Source organism: Saccopteryx leptura, chromosome 5 (assembly GCF_036850995.1).
Source record: "Saccopteryx leptura isolate mSacLep1 chromosome 5, mSacLep1_pri_phased_curated, whole genome shotgun sequence".
Taxonomy (NCBI): domain Eukaryota; kingdom Metazoa; phylum Chordata; class Mammalia; order Chiroptera; family Emballonuridae; genus Saccopteryx; species Saccopteryx leptura.
Window position 1 is genome coordinate 210,062,646 of NC_089507.1, and position 19,961 is coordinate 210,082,606.

The 19,961-nt window shown below is 56.3% G+C and overlaps 1 protein-coding gene across 2 annotated transcripts in view; it reads left to right on the forward strand.

Moving 5' to 3' along the window:
* Positions 1–18,620, forward strand: part of KIAA1755 (KIAA1755 ortholog) — a 32,170-nt gene extending 13,550 nt beyond the window's left edge. Inside the window, exons 3-14 of one of the 2 annotated variants that reach the window (XM_066387835.1) lie at positions 617–1,967; positions 2,463–2,660; positions 3,763–3,886; positions 4,777–4,870; positions 5,763–5,849; positions 7,568–7,684; positions 9,365–9,463; positions 10,188–10,336; positions 12,822–12,960; positions 13,113–13,235; positions 13,759–13,980; positions 17,454–18,620. In XM_066387835.1, coding sequence (XP_066243932.1) covers positions 617–1,967; positions 2,463–2,660; positions 3,763–3,886; positions 4,777–4,870; positions 5,763–5,849; positions 7,568–7,684; positions 9,365–9,463; positions 10,188–10,336; positions 12,822–12,960; positions 13,113–13,235; positions 13,759–13,980; positions 17,454–18,155 — 3,405 coding nt within the window. In that variant the 3' untranslated portion in view covers positions 18,156–18,620. The remainder of the gene's footprint in view (positions 1–616; positions 1,968–2,462; positions 2,661–3,762; positions 3,887–4,776; positions 4,871–5,762; positions 5,850–7,567; positions 7,685–9,364; positions 9,464–10,187; positions 10,337–12,821; positions 12,961–13,112; positions 13,236–13,758; positions 13,981–17,453) is intronic. The other variant, XM_066387836.1, reaches the window with a different exon arrangement.
* Positions 18,621–19,961: the final 1,341 nt, after the last annotated feature.

Sequence of the window (19,961 nt, forward strand, 5' to 3'; positions counted from 1 at the left end):
GGGAATTATCATATTCATTGAACACATTGCCTAGTAGTCTATGCCAGGTGTTGTGTCAAGTTATATATCTATAATTGCCCTTATTTCTCATACCAGCCCAATAATCCAAACATGTGTCATTATTTCTATTTGCAGGTAGGAAACAGAAGCCTCCAAGACATTAAGTCCATAATTTGCAAACATTTGCACCTCAGACCTGGGAACCCATGTCTCCCTTAAGTGGAGGGCTCAGGCTTGAGCTGGGGTGGGAGGAGTTTGGATAGATGGGGAGGAGAAGGGAACGTGGGTCAACAGGATGATCTTCATGGGACAGGCGCTTGCAAACTAGTGCCTGGAACTCAAGCTCTCCCCCCGGGTCAGTAGGTTTGCAAGTATTTTGAAGGTCAGGGCTGGGACCAAAGGTGCAACATTTCAGAGGTACTCCCTGTCGGGGCTGTGTGACTCGTAGGACCCTGACGGTGGGGCCCTCTTAGATGCGACATCCTCGGCACCTCTCTTGCCTCCCTGAGCCCCCAACCCGCTCAGGATCCCTCCTTGAATGAAGAGGGAAGGGAGCAGAGCCGTGGGTGGGGCTTTCCGGGCCAGGGTCTCCGACCTCATCCCCTTCTCTCCGCAGGCCCCCTACGCTCACTGCCTCTTCCTGCACCAGGGCTGGCCGCTGTGCCTGCGGGACAAGGTCGTGGTCCACCTGGCGCCCCTCAACCCCCTCTTACTGCGCCAGGGCGACTTCTACCTGCAAGTGGAGTCTCAGGCGGAGCAGTCCGTCTGCATCGCGATCAAGTGCCTCTCCTTAGACCTCCGCACAGTGGACGCGAAGCCTGTATCCCAGTCATCCTACCCGATACTTTTCACCCAAGAGTGGCTGGAGGCCGTCAACAGCGACTTTCAGGGAAGTCCCCTACACAACTGCCTGGTAGCTTCAGAAGAGGGGATTGCCCCCGTGCCTTGGACCAGGATAACCAGCCCAGACTTTGTGGATGACAAACCCCAAGCAGAGACTGTCCTCTCCCTGGCCTGGGGGTCCCTTCAATTAGAGGCACTCGATTTGAGTGGCCCTCAAGAGCTGCACCAGGCCAGGCCCCCAGGTAGCCAGGTGCTTCTTGGCCAGAGCTTGGCCAAAGGTAAGGGCAGCGCAGATGGGATTAAGTACCCGGGACTCATCAAGGTGGAGCAAAGCAGGCCTGGGGAGGTGGCCGTCAGGATGGACGCTGCGGCCAGCCAGGACTTCGAGGGAGATTATGTGGCCCTCCTGGACTTTTCCCAAGAGCGCGGAGGAGAGAGCCCCAGTAGGGAGGTGGACACATCCCGCGGGCGACCCATGGGGGCGCTGGAAGCATTATCTGGAGTTAAAGATATCCCTTTCTCTCAAAGGATGCTTCCTCTCTCAGGGGCCAGTGGGGGGCCTTCCTTGGACAGATGTGCTTGCACAAAGCCGGCAAGTTCGGAAGAGGAGCCTTGCCACTCGGGCTCGAGGAGAAAAGTCAAGCAGAAAGCCCCGTCCCACCACTCAGAACTCCAGCCCCCAGAGCCCTACCTCAAGGTCCTTGAGGACCCACTGCCCTGCTCCTCTGCTCTCAAGACGGATGTCTCAGAAGAGCCAGCTGTCTCCAAGATGCAGGAAGCTCTGGGAAATCCAGAGAACACGGTCCAGCTCAAGCCTGGACCAAAACAAGCATCGTCTCCCCGGCTGGGCCCAGCTTCTCCCGCTGCCGCTCCCGCCGCTGAAACCAAGCCGGGAGAGAGGACTAAACAGGGAAACAGGAGATTTCCCAAGCCCGCGGCTGGCTCTGGTCGAAACACTCCCTCCTCTAGATCCCCCACTCTCGGGCTCAAATTCTCGTTCTTGAAGGGGCAGAGGCAAGCCCCCGCGCGCCCAGAGAAAGCCTCACTCCAGCATGAAGGGCCCTGGAAGGTCTTGTGTTCACTCTACTCTCCCAGACCCAGCCAAGCCAAGTGCTTGGGGAAAGGTAAGGTGTCCACGTGCTTAGCGGGACAGGGGAACTGTGCCCGGGATGGGATGAAGTGACAGGTACTGCGGGTGGTCAGGGACAGAGACCCACACGGGCTGCTCAGTCTCAGCAGGTCAGAGCACGGGGCGGCATGTCAAGAGGCCTGAAGTCCTCTGGTTCTGGAATCGAGCGAGGTGTTGTGACTGTGTTGGATGGCCGGAGTCCCTGATGGCGCAGGTTGACCACGCCCTGGCTGAGTGACCTCGGTCAAGGACTGAACCTCTCAAAGTTCAGGTGGCCCACTCAGAGCAGTGGGGATCTCACCTGCCTCCCAGAGTCCTTCTGAGGTTCAAAGAGACACCAGAAGGAAGGAAGGAGCTCAGCACAGTGCCTAGCACACAGGAGACCAGTAGTTTGTAAGCTGTTATTAATAGTCAGGAGGACATCCCCCTCCCCTCTTCCCGAAAATCCATCTTCTGCTTCACACCCTCTCCTTTGTTGTTGTTTTCCCAGCTGGGACAGCTCAGACCAAAACATCTGGCCCAGTTGCTGACTCAGGCTCCCTGGCTGGAGAAGAGGCAGATTTCCCAGAAGCTCCCACAGACCCTCCAGAAAGAGGCCCCACTCTGGACGAGGAGCCGCCAGGGCCAGGACCCAGGATCGGGGCTCTGAGCATGGAGATCGTCCACTCCAGGATAGCGTGCCTGCCAGGTCTGCGGGGCTGGAGGGGCAGGGGGAGGGGAGGGGTCCCTGAGCATCCTCGGATGCTGGTGGGCACGAGGGAAGACAGGGAGGGTTCTAGAGGCCTGTGTTCTGGGCCGAGCCTCCCTGGGACTCAGGTTTCTTATCTTTCCAATGAAGAAGTTAGATTTTACAGGGCGGGGCAACAGTAGGTTTACAGTTGTTCATATGAAAAACAATACAATAAATATTAATACAAGAATTAATTGTTTCGTGTACTCACAATTGTAAACTTACTTTTGCCACACCCTGTAGAAAAGCAGTTTCTATGTATGCATCCAAACATTCATCCTCCATTCATTCATCTACCTACTCACCGTCTAATACGTACATTGTGCATACACCCTACTTTCAGTGACGCAGGCAAGTTGGGTGTCTGGGTGTCAGGTCAGGTTCCCTGGAAGCTGAGCCAGAGCCAGAGGTCCTTGTGAAAGGGATGTATTTTCCTGAGGTTGCTCTGGGGAGAAGCTGAGTGAGGGAAGCAGGTTAGGGTGGGGGAGGAGCTAAGCAAGGGTGTGGCTTGATCCCACAGTGGGGTGGGGTGGGAGGGGCATGAAGATACCACAGAGCTGGTTCCATCTTAGGGTGCTGGCATCCCTGCCAGGCTCCAAGCTTAGCCCTGAGGGCCCAACAGGGAACAAGCTGAATGTGCTCCTGCTCTTAGGAAGTCTATATTCTGGGGTGGAGAACATTCAACAGGTCGTTACAGCTCAGTGTAAAAGAACTTGTGACCAAGGGGGCATTCAAGGGTCTGTGGGAGGACAGATGTCTGTGCGAACCCAAAGCTCATTCCGTGAGCTCTATCCCCCCAGGTAAAACCCCGGACAGAGGGAGTCCAGAGGAGGGTGAGGCTTACCTCCGCATGGAGGAGGAAATCAGGGATGACTTCTCGGAGGAAGTGGTTTTTGAGCTGGGTTTGGAAGGATGAAAAGGAGTTCAGAGTTAAGGGGGGAGAAGGAGAGAAAGGGCATTTCAGGCAGTGTGGGCAAAGACCTGGAGACCACAGAGCAGGTCCTAGAAGAGGGGGTTGCACCAAAGTTCTCACTGTGCCCCTGTGCCCTCTCTCCTCCAGGTGGTCGGGACAGGGCAGGGCGGCCCCTGCTTCTGGTGTCAACCACCCAGGGAGCCTGGGAGGCGCCATGGTGCACAGCCTCAGAGCTCACCAAGCTGCTTTCCTACCTGTGCACTGTCCCCAGGTAAGACCTGGGCTGGCTGGCCACTCCATCCCTCCGACCTCAGAGTTTCTGAGTCAGTAAGTCTGCGGTGGGGCCTGAGCATTTGCATTTCTAACCAGTTTTCTGGTGATCCTGATGCTGCTGGACTGTGGACCAGCTTTTGAGAGCCACGGTCGTAGAGTGAGAAGGCTGAGTGGACTCATTCCAATTGGAACATCAGGGAAGACTTCCCTGAGGAGGTGATAATTGAAAGCTGACATCTGAATTATAAATATTTGTTGAACAAATGGAGGGTTAATGAATGAATGAATGAATGAGAAAGTGAAAAAAATGAATGCATGAATGAATAAGTTAGTGAGTGACCCAGGCTGATTTCTAACCCCCACCCTATCATTTGGACTTCATGGTGGACTGGCTAGGGAAGAGGTACCATCCTTTCCTCTGAGTCCCAGCCCATCAGATGGTCTCAAAAGTGGCATTTGCTCAGGGTTATGGCTATAGACCCCAACCCAACGTGGAGGTCTGCTGCTAGGGGTAGGGGGTAGAGGGACTGATAGAAGCTTCTCCATGTACTCCTCCACCCCATGGGAGGCAACACTGCCACCAGCTGGCCACTGAGAGTTTCTTCCTCTTGTCCAAGGTGGAGTGGCTTTGCTGACCAGACAGGGAGACGAGGCCCCATTTTTGGTGCTGAGAAAGTGGCCAGCACGGTACACAAAACCCTGGAATCCCACTAACTTGCTGTGTGACCTTGGGGTGGTGAGCTCCCCTCTCTGAGGCTCACCTGGAAGAAAAGGGGATGACCAAGGAGACTCTAAGTCCACCAATTAATCAAGGTGTCCAGCAGCCAGTTTCCCTCGCCTTCCCCTAGAGGGCCTGGGTTATCCAGCAAGACTGTTTACCACCCACAGGCCAGAAGATAAGACCAAGGGGCTGGCGGTTGTGATTGATGCCAGGAAGCAGCCTCTACACCCTGGTTTGGTCAGTGCCCTGAAGGTCACCCAGGTGAGTGGCAGGTGGACAGAATCAGCCTAGCGAGTCTCGGCAGCACCAGGGGCCTTCTGATATTCATAGAGCCCCGGGGGCTCAGAACTAGGTCCAGGGCCCCCAGTCAGCAACCATTAGTTGCAGCCAGCAGAAACCCCAGCCCAAACAGGCTTACAGAGAAAGACTGATCACGGGTTCATGTGACTCCACAGTCCAGGAGTTAAGTCCAACTTAAGTATGTATGGCTTGAACCAGAGGCTCATATATTGTCACAAGATCTGCTTCTTCTCTCTCCGTTTCTGGCCCTGTTCTCCTGGGAAGGTATCCCTCTCTCCGAGGTCCCCTCTGCGTGGCAATCTGGCTCCCAGAAGCTCTAACTACACGTGGTCTTTCATTCAAGACCAATAAGAGAAATTTTTCCCCTTCCAGAAGTCCTAGAAAATGTTTTTGTGTCTCCTTAACCGTGATTGGCTCAGGTGTTGATCCATCAACCAATCCCTGTGACCAGGGGAATGACACATTCTGATTGGCTTAGACTTAGGTCACATGACCCCGTGACCTGAGAATGAGGGAGGGAAGAGATTCCTAACTGGCTGGTATAGACAGCAGAGTAAATGGAAGTTTGGCTTATGCTTATCTCCTCCTCACTGTATAGATGGGGAAACTGAGGCCCAGAGGGGACGGGTCATCTAGGAAGTTTGCAACACAGCTTGGACCTGCTACTCTCTTGATGCTCAACAGCTCACCTTCCACACATACCACAGAAGGGTCCCAGCCTCAGGAAACCCCCCCCCTCCCCAGCCCTATTTGCTTGCTCCTTAGTGGGGTGTGTGTATGTGTGTGCGGGGGGTGCTTAGGGGCTCAGCGAAGGCCCAGGCAGAGCAGCGCTGAAATGCTTCTTTTTTTCCAGGCTCGGGACCCAGCCTCCATCTGTGCCATACTCCTCCTGGGGGAGAAGGAGGCTGCTCTTCCTCTGGAGACATTGCCTGACATCCAGGTGAGGGGCAGGCCGCGTCAGCCCAGGCGGAGAGGAGTGGTTGGGTCTGTGCTGAGCAGGGGTGGGGCATTGCAGAAGTCACGAGCAAGGGCGCCCTGAGATAATAGTGCCCGTCAATAAATGCAAGGCCCGGATGCTACAACTCTCTGGTCCTGCCTGTGTCACAGAATTATTTTTTCTCTGGCAATCCTAGCAATGCCTGGTGGCCACCACCACGTGGCTGAGAGTGGCACATGGCATGAAACCTTTTTGAAAAGCTTCATCTAGCCAACCCCTTCCCCCTTTCTTTTCAGAGGGGGGAACTGAGGCCGCCCAAGGCCACACAGCAAGCTGGAGGCAGAGGTGCCTTTTCCTCCTGATCTCCCTGTATTTCCCCCCTAGTTTCTCTAGGTATCTCCATCTCAGATGCAGAGTTGATTTGGGCCGTTGCGGGAAAGAGCCTGGCAGCTCCCTTAAATTAGTGCCATGTGCCACAGTCGTCAAGTGCGGGCACCCACGTTTTGCCATTTCAGGAAATGATTTTAAAGGGATCCTTCCTCCTGGTCGGAGACAAGGCACATTGTGGGCTAGAGATAGGCTTTTCAACCTTTCATGTACTTATGAGTCGCTTGAGGACCTTGTCAAAGTGCAAGTTCCAACGAAGTAGTTTGGGTTGGGGCCTGGGACTCTGCATTTCTAGCATGCTCCTAGGTGCTGTTGATGCTGCTGGTCTGTGGACTACACTTTGAGTACCAGGGTTAACTAGTGGGCCCACCAAACCACAAACCTGCCCAGTCCCGGGCTTAGGTATCTGGAGCTGTTTGGAGCATAAACCCCAAACTTCACTGCCTGGGCAAAGCAATCACCTAGTCCCTCTTCCATGGCTTAGGGCAGGGGTCCCCCAACTTTTTACACAGGGGGCCAGTTCACTGTCCCTCAGACCGTTGGAGGGCCGGACTATAAAAAAAAAACTATGAACAAATCCCTATGTACACTGCACATATCTTATTTTAAAGTAAAAACAAAAACAAAAACAAAAAAAACGGGAACGAATACAATATTTAAAATAAAAAACAAGTAAATTTAAATCAAGAAACTGACCAGTATTTCAATGGGAACTATGGGCCTGCTTTTGGCTAATGAGATGGTCAATGTGCTCCTTTCATTGACCACCAATGAAAGAGGTGCCCCTTCTGGAAGTGCAGCGGGGGCCGGATAAATGGCCTCAGGGGGCCGCATGTGGCCCACGGGCTGTAGTTTGGGGACCCCTGGCTTAGGGGATACTGTTAGGACTTGGTGACCTTTCTCAACAGCCTCAAAGAGGAGACAGTGCCTTGGGTCACCAGAGAATGGTACAAGGATTACAAAGAAATTACATGACAAGGGCCAGCTTCAGTCAATTTATGTGATTGCCTGGAGAGCTGGGCTGGGAAGGAGCCAAGCTCAGAGGGAGCTAGTGCTGTGATTGATTAATGATGTCTGCCTTGGGCACAGGCTAGCAGAATGGTAGCGAGAATGCTGTTTATTTGCTATTCTTTACCCAGGGTCTGGTTCTGAATTTTGATTTTTCGGAATTCCCCGAGAAGATTCATTGCCCAGAAAGCAATTCTAAAAGCCAGGGCCAGACTTCCGTGTGGGAGGTGGAGTGGTGCTGGGGCTGGGCCCTGGACAGACCCTTACCAAACGTCTGTCCCCACAGTGAGTCCCCAGTCCTCCTGATTTGCTTCTTTCGTATACAGGTAGAAGCACTGACCTCCTTAAAAGCCCTCAGCCACCATGTGGACCCCAGCCAGCTGCCCGCAGCCCTGGAAGGGTCCTTCCCCTACCGCCACAGCGAGTGGGTGCAATTCTTCCAGGTGTCTACCGTCACGGCCTTTAGCCCCATACCCCCACTCCTCTCCCTCCCTCCACTATCCTGCCCCCAGGGATCCATCCATGCTGTCCAGGTCAAAACTAGTCCTTCAGCAAATGTCTAAAATGAAGGTGCAGAGTAGAGTGATTGAGAGCTCAGGCTCTGGGGCCTGCCTGCTTGGGTTCTAATCCCAGCTCTGCTGTGTGACCTTGGGTAAGTTATATACCTTCTCTGAGCCCTTCTCCTTAGCTGTAAAATGGGGGGTAATCATAGTACCTCCTCGGGGGGCAGTTGTGAGCAGTAATTGAGTTAATGGGGGGTAAAGAGCTTAGAAGAGTGTCTGACACATGCTGAGAGTTATGTCTCTGTTAACGGAAAATAAATCCAGACATCTGCTCTGTAGACCCACCCACCCAGCTCAGTGCCTGGTGGGGGGGAGGGGCAGGCGTGTTCCCTTTTGTAAGAAGGGAAATGAGAAAACAGCCAGCGCTGCGCTCAATCCCTCCTCACCACAACCCTTCGAGGGGGCATTTCATGCCCAAGTTAACACACGAGAACACACAGGGTGGGGAGACTCACACAACAGCACACAGAAGATGACCAGCTTAAACCGCACAGAAACCGCGCCCGCCAGTGCCCGCCTGCAGCTTCCTCTAGACCGGGGCTGCTCGTCCTCCGCACTGTTCACATTTTGGGCTGGATAATTCTTTTGTGTTGCTGTTGAGAGCTGTCTTGTGCATCGTAGCGTGATTAGCACCATCCCCCCCTGGCATCTGCCCACTCTGACCATGACAACCAAAATGTTTCCAGATATTGGCAGTGCCCCCTCGGGGGTAGAAATACCCCCCCCCCACACACACACACACACATGCACACACACGGAGAACCACTGGTTTATGTTAATAGTGTATCACGTGGTACTCTTCTTAAAATCACGCCTGTTTAAAAATAGGCAGTATGTTCAAAATTCAGATGGTACAACAAGGTACCGAAAAACATTCCCTTTCCTGCTTGTCCCCTGGGCTCCAGTTCCCTTCCAATGAATCCAGTGACTTTCGAAGTACATTTTTGTTTTAAAACCTTCCCTTTAAATGAAATCTGACCCATAGATTCAGACTATAAAACTGGTAACGATGAAGACTAACACTGTTTGATCCTCACACCAGCCTATAAGGCAAGAACTCCCGTGATCCCGTTTTACAGAGGAAGACGCAGAAGCACAGAGAGGTTAAGTAACTTGCCCAAGGCCTCACAGTGAGTAAGTGGCAGAGCTGGGCTGAAGTGGGACCCAGCGGAGGATGCCCCCCCATCCCTGTCCTCTGACTTCCCCTTTCTTTCTCTCCCCCACGGTGTCCCCACTGGCCTGGGGACAGCTCAGGACTGTCCTCCCTCTGTTGTTCCCAGCCCCAGTTGTTCTCAAAGTGTGGTCCCTGCCGGACCGGCAGCATCAGCATCACCTGGGGAACTTGTTACAAAGTCCCATTCAGGCCCCACCCAGAGGGGCTAAGTCACAAACTCCGGAGTGGGGCTCAGCAGCATAGATATAACCAGCTCTCCGGGTGATTCTGATGCAGCTGAAGTTTGAGAACCACCACCTGACATCCCTGCTGTGTACTCCGGGGTGGGGGAGGCGTCCTCCTCCACGGCCCAGGCTGACACCCACCTCTGGCCTTCTGTCCTGCAGAAGTCGGACCCTTTCCTTGCTGACCTCCGCCAGGCCTCCTCCCTGCTACAGGCGTCCATCAAGGAGTTTGAGAAGGGTGACCCCCCTGGCGGGGCACAGGTGAGGCAGGAGCATGAGGCGGGAAAGTCATGCTGCACCCCAGATTCCACAGACCAAGGGCTCAATGTTGGGTACTCACTATGTGCACCTGAAGCCTCAGCCTGGGGCAAGTTGACTTATCCCTGCCCTCCTGGGATTCATGGTACTGTGGTAGACTTGTCCCTGCCCTCCTGGGATTCATGGTACTGTGGTAGAGGTCGTTGTTAAAAAGTGAACAAAGAAGTGGGCATGTAATTACAAATTGTGCCAAATGCTACGATAGTAAGATTGAGAATAACAGAGCGGGGTGAGGGCTCCCTGAAGAGATGGTATTTAAATTCAGGCTGAAGGACGAGAAGGAGGCTGCATGGAAATAAGAGGGAGATTGGGCTCCAGGAGGAGGGCAAACATGTGCAAAGGCCCTGAGGTGGGATTATGGTTGGTATATTCAGGAATAGCATGGAAGCCAGTGTCCATGTAGAAAACAAACTGAAGGGGGAGCCAGAGTGTAGCAGGAAGACCAGTGAGGAGGCTGGGATGGTTTCCCAGCAAGCGATGATGGCACTTGGGCCAGTGAGGTTGCCATGATGATGAGAGATGTTTTAGAGGTAGAAAAATATACACTTTCTGTAGGACCCTGAATGCCAGATGGGGGGAGTCTGCCATGATCTGAGTGTGGGGAGCCCTGGAAGGTTGTAGAGGCAGAGTGGGGACTGGGTCTCAGGCCACCTCTCTACACTGGCAGGAGGCCACCAGGTGTCTGAACAAGTCCAAGGAGCTGATGGAGGCTGTGCTGAGGGACCCAGGCCTGCTGGGCCTCCAGCGGGAAGGTGGGGCCACCCTGGCCAGGCTGCGGCAGGAGGCCAGCAGGCTGGACTTCAACCCCGATGTCAGGTACGGACTCCCAATCTTCTCCCCTCCCACCCCACCCTGTCTCCTGGGTGGGAGTTTGGAGCTGGGCACACAGTGTGGGCGCTGCCGATGCCCAGGGCCCATATCCTGTCTTGTCTGTGCTGCCCTGGTCATCGTCACACTGGGGTGGACACTGCAGGACAGCCCTGCTTGCTTCTGGTCACACTCATGGACCGACCACTTTCCCTGACCCAGAGACTGAGCTGAGCCCGGTGGGGAGAAGCTCACAGTGTATGAGGGCGCCTCAGAGCCACAGAATAAATACTAAATATTCCTGAAAAGTACCAATTTTCTTAAATTTAGGGGTGTGGTGAGGGAATCAGTAATTAAATCAGTCAGTAATTGGAAATATTTTTATCTCTGCCAGAACACACAGTTCTAACGTCTACATAAGCTTCCAAGGACAACACCTAAATAGCACTTAGTATGAGCACAACATTGTTTTAAAGGCTTTAAAATACGGGTTCGATTCCTGGCCAGGGCACACAGGAGAAGCGCCCATTTGCTTCTCCACCCCTCTGCCGCACTTTCCTCTCTGTCTCTCTCTTCCCCTCCCGCAGCCAAGGCTCCATTGGAGCAAAGATGGCCCGGGCGCTGGGGATGGCTCTGTGGCCTCTGCCCCAGGCGCTAGAGTGGCTCTGGTCGCAATATGGCGACGCCCAGGATGGGCAGAGCATCGCCCCCTGGTGGGCAGAGCGTCGCCCCCTGGTGGGCAGAGCATCGCCCCCTGGTGGGCAGAGCATCGCCCCCTGGTGGGCGTGCCGGGTGGATCCCGGTCGGGCGCATGCGGGAGTCTGTCTGACTGTCTCTCCCCGTTTCCAGCTTCAGAAAAATGAAAAAAAAAAAAAAAAAATGGCTTTAAAATAATAACCTGTTTAATTCCCGCCAATGAGGTGGATCCTAGTGATATCCCCATTTCACAGTGGAGGAGCCTGAGGCTCAGTGAGAGGTTGAGTGACTTGCCGAGGGTCACACAGCTGGGAGGTGGCGGGGCCAGGACCAGAACCCAGGCAGCTTGGTCCAGAAACTTGAACACACCACCTTGCGCCGGGGCCGCAGGCAGAGTCATGTTGATACGAGCACTGGGCGGCAGTGGACCCTGGTATTGGGCAGTGGATCCCTGCCCCTCATGTGGCCTGGTGGCGCTGGAGCTGTGATTCCTAGAGTGTCCCCACCTCACTGACTGGGCACCAGGCCCCTCTGTCCACCAAAGGCCCCTCCAGACCATTTGTCACTGGTATCTCCACCAGGGGGCGCTGTGGTCCCATGTGAGCCGCTATGCGCGTTCATTCTGCAGATGAATCGCAGCAACTCCTGCCTACCGCCCCTCCCTCCCTCCTTCCCTCCGCAAGGCAGGCTGGCATTTTCCTTCCTGTTCAAGTGCCCTGGGCCCTCACCTGGAAGGGCAGTGACCCGTGGGGAGCGGCGGTCAGATGGGAAGGCCCAGGCAAGACTCCCTCCAGGCAAGCAGGCTTTCCTAACATCTCCTCTTTTTCCTCCTGAAGTAAGACGCCCCCCCCCCCTCACCCAGGGCAGAGGAGGGTGTGGTGGGATTTGAGGGGTGCTGGGAAAGCCCCGGATTCCTTCCTTTACACAAGCGTTAGTATGCCTGGATCCCATCCACAGTCCTTCATTTACGCCTTGCTGGCTTCGACCCTTTTTAAAAATTACGTTCGGAAAACACCACGGACTGGGTTCCAGTTCAGACTGGCCTGTTTGAGAGTCAGTTCCTCTCTCTCTGGACCTCAGTTTTCCCATCTGTAAAATGGAGGCCGGGTAGAGGGCTTGTTACAGCGGGTCACTGTCGCTGCAGTATAAATGACAAGCGCTTACGTGTGCTGGATGTCCCGCGTTGCGTTTTGAGTGCGTGAGGGCTGGTTCTCAGCCCCGGCCGCCCCCCACCTCCGGAACCTCTCGAACCTCCGGAAGAGGCTTAGGAAGCGCTGCTGTCCGGGCTGCGCTCAGACCTGCCCCCGGGGGCCTGGGGTCGGCCTGGGCATCCAGACTTTTAAAGCTCCCAGGGTAGATTGTAATGTGCAGCCAGGGTTGAGAGCCAAGATGTTAGATCATATAATCCCTGCTGCAGTCTGTGAAGTGGGTGGGTTCTGTCATCTCCATTTTTCAGGGGTGAAATAAAAAGCCTTGCAAGGTTGAGAAATTTGCACAAGTCCCCATGACTCAAAGAGAGCGGGGTTGGGATTTGAACCCAGACCTGTCCAGCTCAGTTCATAACCTCCTGGATATGGGAGGGCCATTCGGTTTCCTGCTGTGTCTGCTGGTCCTCCCAGTCCCATGGGACACCAAAGCTGAGGCCCACAAAGGTATAGGGACATGTCCATAGTCACACATCAAGTCGGCAGCCAGAATTCCCAGGTTAGGGTCCTAGAATCGCTGGAAGTTGGGGGTACAGGCCTGTATTGGGGAAGGGGTGCATCTTGGGCCTTCTCTCGCCTCCTCTGCTTCCCAGGAGCCACCTGGCTGAAGCCACCGCCCTCTATAGCCTCTTGGACGAGCAGCTACATGTGCTGGTCACTGCATCTAATCACCTCCTGGGGAGGCTGGAGCTCCGCATCCGCCTGGGCCACCTGGAAGCTGCCATCCACCAGGTGAGAGGGGAGGCCGGGCCGGGAGATGTGGGTGCTCCTACCTGGCCACCCTCCACAGGGAAGGCCCTGCGCCAGGCCCAGCTCCCGCCGGGCACTTGCTCTGGTGTAAGGACGTGAGCCCCTCAAGTCCAAACCGCCCTCCCCCGTCCCAGGTCAGCAACTGGATGGAGCAGGAAGGAAGCCGCTGCCTGCAAGCACTGACGCCCAAGGACGGGAGTTTGGAGACGGTGGAGAGAGCCCACGCGGAGTTTGAGGACTTCTTCCTTCGGGCTGCCGTGCGTTCCCAAAGCTGAGCAGCAGGACTGGAGCGGACGGACAGGGCAGGAGAGGGGCGGCCTGGCCAGGGCCAAGGTGTGGAGGTGGGAAAGTGCAAGGAAACTGCCCGGGGCAGCGAGGAGACCAGCACGGGTCGTAATGGGTTCAGCGCACATGCCCTCTCCTCCGGGAAGCCTTCAGGGACTTCCGAGTCCAAAGACGGCCTATCTCAGAATCCCTCAGGGAACTCCCAAGACAGTGGGGCATGGAGGTGGGGGACAAACAGGGAAACAGCCAGAAAGGGGAAACCGTGGGGACACAAAGGCTTTGGGGGTCAGGGACGTTTTTCAGAAGATGACACTAAGCGGAGTCCCAGCTAGGTGAAGTAAACGGCCTCGACAAAGGCCTGTGTCCCCATCCTACAGATGAGCAAACTGAGGCTCCGGCGGTCTCAGCACTCAGCAGCGGGGCAGTGGGAGCTCTCTGACTCTGGGGGAGGCCTCAGCTGAGGGGGGCTGAGTGGATGCTCCTTTCCCCGCTCAGGCCCAGTACCGGCGAGGCCTGGAGCTGTCCAAGCAGGCGGCCCAGCTGGGGGCTGCAGCTGGAGGGGCCGGCGAGGCCGCAGGGACAGAGTTCCCGGAGCTGGCAGCCTTCGCCTCCACGCAGCGGACCTTCCAGGCTGAGCTGACCCACTTCTACATGGCCGCCGAGCGGCAGCGCACAGACCTGGAGACGCTGCTCCAGCTCTACCATTTCTGCAAGAAGGTGAGCCTGGCAGACCGCCTGTACAGACCGCCCCTCCGGCCGGGAGGCCGGGAGCCGCCGGACGCAGCCCCGGGCTCTCTGCGCGGTTCATCCCCTAGTCCCAGGAGTTGGGCGAAAGCATTTCCTCCATTTTCCAGGAGGGAAACATAGTCTGAGAGGTTAAGTCACCCTCCCAAATCCAGGGCTGGCGTATCCCTGACCCCCGACTTGACCCACTACACCAGGCAGCCTCCCTGGGACCCTCAGATAGCACCTGCTTCATAAATGTGGGGATTAAGGGAAGGGGCTGAGGGATTCCTGAGAATCCAGTCATGTAGCTCTCTGTAGGCGACGTTGATCTTATGTTACCCCTCAGTCGCGGATTTGGAGAAACAACCTCAGAGAAGGGCTGTCACTTAGCCAAGGTCACCCAGCAAGCCCACGACACCATTACAATGCCCTTTTCCATGCCGCCCCTTGTCCACACAGGTGGCGCAAGCAGGGGAGGGAGGGACAGTTGGCTGAGGCTGGCACGCTCAGATCAGAGGCCTCCGTCCTAGCCAGGACCCCGGAGTTTGGCCAGGAGGACAGAGGAGAGGGTAGGGCCACGGTGGGGGGGTGGAGGTGGGGGGCAAGCACAGAGTGTTGGGGTGCAAGGCAAGAGAAACTCCATTACTTTGCATCTGTCATGGCTTGGCCACCCAGTGTGGCATGGTTGATCAGCCCATTTTACAGAGGAGGAAACGGAGGCCCAAAGAGGGAAGCGACTGGCTCATGGTCCCCCAGGGGCTGACAGTCAAGCAGGATTTGACTTAAGGGCCCCCAACTCTTCCAAATCTCTCCTAAACACATTATTTCCTGATGGGGAAACTGAGGCCTCAGGGGACAGGGGAGCAGCCTGGGAGAGCTGTGACCCAGTGGGGACAGACACCCACGTCTCTGGCCTGGGCCCAGTGCCCACAGCTGCCCCTCACCACCAAGGGCAGAGCGTGAGAAGAGCCTGAGCCCAGTGGCCCAGCTGTCAGCCAGCCCGTCACTCAGGGGACAGAGAACACAGGATGCTTCAGAAGGCCGCGGGAGGGACTCCGGTCAGTCCTGCCAGGGGCACTGGGAGGACAGGCCACTCTCTGTCTCCCTGGGGCAGCAGGCAAGGGAGGCAGATGCAGGCTGTGACAGCAAAGGGACCCCCCCACACACACACACACACACTCCCAGCGGTACAGACATTAGAGAGTGGGCCACTTGTGCTGCGTGGCCAGGGTGACCTCAAAGAGAGCCTCACTGCCCTGGGCCTCCGCTCCTCATCAGTAATGATGATGATGACGATGATGACAATAATAACCAATGCTCCTGCAGTTCTTATCATGTGCCCTTGTTCCAGTCATTTACACATCGTTTTATTGTCACACTAACCCCGTGAGATGGGGACTGTTATTGCATAGGCCCCTTCTGTGCACCAAGGAGGCACAGAGAGGTCAAAGAATGTACCCAGGGTCACACAGCTAGGAAGTGGCAGAGCTGAGATTCAAACCCAGATCACCTGGCTCTCGTGCCAGCTTTGCCGGGAAAATTAAATTGCCAAGAGAATCAAATTAAAAGTAAGTAACCCCCCCACACACACACACCTACCCCATACTCTGCTCTAATTTGGAATTATGATCTTTAACACCAATATTATTATCATTAGTTGTGGTAATACCTCATGGGTTAAATGTATCTATCTGGAAGCTTCTCCCTTGCTCGTCAGTTTTAACCAATTTCAGCCCCACTGACCAAACTTGCTGTAGCTCTGAGGCTTTGCCCTTGCTGTTCCCTCAGCTTTTCCCCTCGACCGGCTGGCTTCTTATCTTTCTTCAGTGCTCAGCTCATATGTCCCCTCCTTACGGGGACCCTTCCTGACCACCTAGCACCTGCCCCCAGCCCCCTGTTCTCTCTCATCACCCTTTGTTTATCACTTCATGGGCCCTTTGTGATCGGAAATTATCCTGTTGCGTCGTCACCTGCTTGTCTCTGTCTGTCACCTGTGAGGTGAGTTCCCGGGGCAGCAACCGGGTCTGACTGGGCCCTGGTCCTGTCCACAGAGCCCGGCACAGGGCCAGCACCCAAGGGGCTCAGGGAAGGCTGCGGATGGCCGGCCAGGTGGCTGGGGGTCGGGAGGCTGGGTGCATGTGGGAAGGTGGACTCTGACCCAGGACTAGCAGTCCTACAGGAGGCAACAGGCCTGGCCTGAAGTCGCGGCTTGGCCATCTCTTGCTGTGTGACCTGGGCAGGCCCCCTCTCCTTTCTGGCCCTGAATTTTAACCCGCACAACAAGGCTTTGGGACAAGATAGTATCTGAGGTGTTATTCATCTGTGTTCAGTCAGCCTGGAAAATGGAGTCCTAGACAGACAGACGGGACAGCCCGGGGCTGGGCCCAGCCCCGGGCAGAGAGCATGCATGCAGCAGCTTTGGCACTAAATAATAATAACACGACTGTGCCGCTAACGGAGATTTATGGAGCCCTTTCCCAGCCATGAGCTCCGTGTGCTCCCGCGAATATGAAGCCATTTATCTAAAGACAAGTTCCCTTAATCCACGGAAAGATGGTTTCCTCAGAGAAAATGGTTCTCCAATCCCCACAGCCTAACAGCTCGCTGTCGGCTTCCAAATTAATGGAGAGAAAGATTATGTTTTTCACGAGCTGCTGGGAGTGTGTTGGCTCCTTTGCAGCCCGCAGACATTTTGTGGGTGAAGTGGGGACAGGCAGCATCCCAAAATGGGGCAGAGGGGCTGGAATAGGGCGGCCAAGGGGCCTGGCTTGGCTGACGGTCTCGCTGGTTGACAGTGAGGGTCGGCCCTGCCCGGGCCCGTTTCTCCCACATAAGGACAGGCTTGGCGGATACTCCCTGAGGCCCGATCCTAGCTCCCCCCCGTGACTTGTGGTGTGACCTGGGCAAGTGATTTCGCATCTCTGAGCCTCCGTTTCTTCCTCCGTCAAATGAGCTGTTGGTGCAGTTGAGTGCGCTCAGGCCTAAAGCCCACAGAGCCTGCAGACAGGTGGTGCTCAATACGCATTAGCCAGACTCCTCTCGCAGTACCCTTCATGAGGGGTTGATGCAATCCAAGAATCTGAATATTCAGCTCTCAGAAAGCTTTTTATGATCGTCATAAAACCTCCCACTTTGCAGCAGGAGAAACTGAGCTCCAGAGAGGCATAAGTCCTTGCTGACCCAGAGGGGTGTTAGCCTGTGCCCGGAGTTCCCAGGGGTGCTGGGGACCGGTGGCAGGTGTGTGCACCTTGGGGAAGAGCAGGAAACCACTGTCATCAGTGTCAAAGAAAATTACGGCCGCCGGAGGGGGCCCTGACCTATTTGGGCATGTTATTAATTCAGTCCATCAATGATTTATTCTTCGAGTCCTCTCTCTGCTCAGAGAAGCCCCATCCTGTCTTCCTGGGGGCCCCACGATCCCACTCCTAGCCTGAACCCTACTTCTCTTCCTTCTTGTCCCCTAGATGACCTGGTTCCACATGGACTGTCAGGACCTGATGGCCCAGCTCAGGCTGGGCAAGGCCCAGAAGGCCAGCCCTGGGGACCAGCGCCGCCTCCATCGCTACCTGCAGCGACTGGCGTCTGAGTTCCCTGCCGAGAAGCTCACCGCCATGGGGCTGCAGGTGGCCTCGCTGAGCCGGAAGGGGCTGGGCCAGGGCCTGTGGGACGAGGCCCAGGCAAGACACGGGGAGATCCAGACCCTCCTGAAGAAGGCGTTGGCCCACTGTCCGTGCCCGCTGGGCCCCAGTGCTCACGCGGCACACCTGGAACCACGGGGGACAGCCACCAAGGGCCAGGGAGTGAACGGAGAAGCCGTTTCCAGAGGAAGGCAGGACCTGCCCTGCCAGGATTCCCTTGGCCTGGATCGTTCACCGAAACCCCATGGGCCTCCCCGGGCTCCCAGAGCCGGGCAGGACAGAAACCTCCGGGCAGGCCCTGTGCCCCAGGACACGGGCCAGGTCGCCGAGGCCGATGACAGCAAGGGCCCCCGGGAGCCCCTCGATCCTGCCCCCGAGCGATTTTTCAGCACCCTCTTCTCCTGGCAGCGGCTCCCCAGGCAGAGTCGCGTCGCCCACCCCACCGGAGGCAGCTTCTCCTCCGAGGGGACAGACTCACAGACGTCTCTGGAGGACTCGCCCCAGACTAGCCCCCCGGCCTCCCTCTAGCTGGGAGCCCCTACCACTTGCCCTCGGCTCCAGGGCGTGCTGGGCTGGGGTCAGCCGCACAAGGTCCTGGCCCATCAGGACGTGGCCCCTGGGCACTCCGTGTGTGCGTGGCCTGTGCTAAGGGGACAAGAGCCGGCAGCCGGGGACTCTGGGAAGACCCGGCCCGCGGGAGGTCAGCGCAGGGTGCAGCAGAGAGTGGGGTTGGCCCCCTCCCCCCGGTACAGACCCTTCCAGGGCTCTCAGCCTTGACAGGCCACCTGCCTGGCTGGAGTCCAGGGGGACGCAGCCCTCTGAGTCCTTGGGACACAGGGGACATCACTGCCCTCATATAGAACCATGAGCCGGTCTTAGGGTCCCACTGGAACAGACCCCAAGACAAGGATCCAAGTGCATGCGTATTTGACAGTAATCCTGGGAACCACTGTGGGAGGAGCAGGGAGGTGAGTCTGGGAAAGAAATAAAGGGATGTTGTCAAGCAAATTACTGCACGCTATTCACTGCACCACTGACCTTGGGCATGAGAATCACCTGCTGGAGGCCGGTTAGTATCCAGGGCAGGGGAAGGAGAGAAGGAGGGGGAAGGAGAGAAGGAGGGGGAAGAGGGGGAAGGGGGGAGGGGGGAGGGGGGAGGGGGGAGGGGAGGGAATGTCTGCTGCATCTCTCTCACTGCAATCCAACCATCTGGGCCATCGGTCTCAAATTCAAGGATCCCTACAGTCTGGTCCTTGAGCTTCAGAGAGAACCCTCAACCCCTCATGGTCTCTGTCGACTCCCCTCCCCACCACGTCTCCTCGGACTCTGCCATCCCCTTTCCCACAATTCCTCCTCTCTCTAGGCCCAGCCTCTGGTACCCAGTCAGCAGTTCTGTTGGCAGTAGGGGCTGGACAAGCATAAGGAGCCACGTCCCCTCCAGCAGGTTGTGCGGGCGGGCGGGATGGGGGACAACAGGCAGAGGACTCGACACCTCTAATCTTAGACAGGAAGACTGTGAGCCTCTCACCCTCCTGCCCCGCCTCCGCCCAGAGTGAGTCTGCGGCTGCCTGCCCTAAACGTCTTTACCCCAAGGGAGCGTGGGCCCAGTCTATCCTGGGAGGCGTTTCCAGCATGGCCTTCCGCAGCCTAGCCCTGGAATTTTCCTGGCTCCAGGGAGAGGGCGGGCCCACGTCCTCCCACAGATGAGGCCGTGGAAGGAGAGGGTGGCAAGCCTGGAGCGGGCCCAGGGGACACACAGGGTTCTCAGGACTTGGCTCAGCAGAAGGAGCCACACAAACCTCATGCCCAGAAGGACTTGAGGAATCTTCCAAAACCCAAGATTTCGTCAAGTGCGGTTTGGGGCCTGCCTGCCTCAGAACCAGTAGCAGCTCTCTGATCTAAGGCAGCTTCCCCGCAGGATTAAAATCAGGCCCTGGGGGCCATTGGTGGCTGGAATCTACATTTGTAATCCCCTGGGCTGCTCCGGACAGGGACACAGCGCAGTGGGGGCGGCTGTCTGGCATCGCTGGGGGCTGGGGGCTGAGCTAGCCCCCACCCTGAATCAGCTCCGATGTTCACATTCCACCCTCCTGCCTTCCATTCAGACAGGTCAGAGAACACAGGAGACATTTGATCAGCCCATCTCCATCCACGCCTGTCACCTCAGAGGGGGGCCAAAAGCTCTTAGAATGCCGTTGCCATAGCAACAGCATCCAGCCAGTGGGGACCACAGGCAGGGAGCCAGGGTACCCGGGGTGCAAAGATGGAAACTGACTTCTGGAGAGACTATAACTACTGCTGAGGGATGAGGGGGGTGGCAAAGGAAGGGGGATG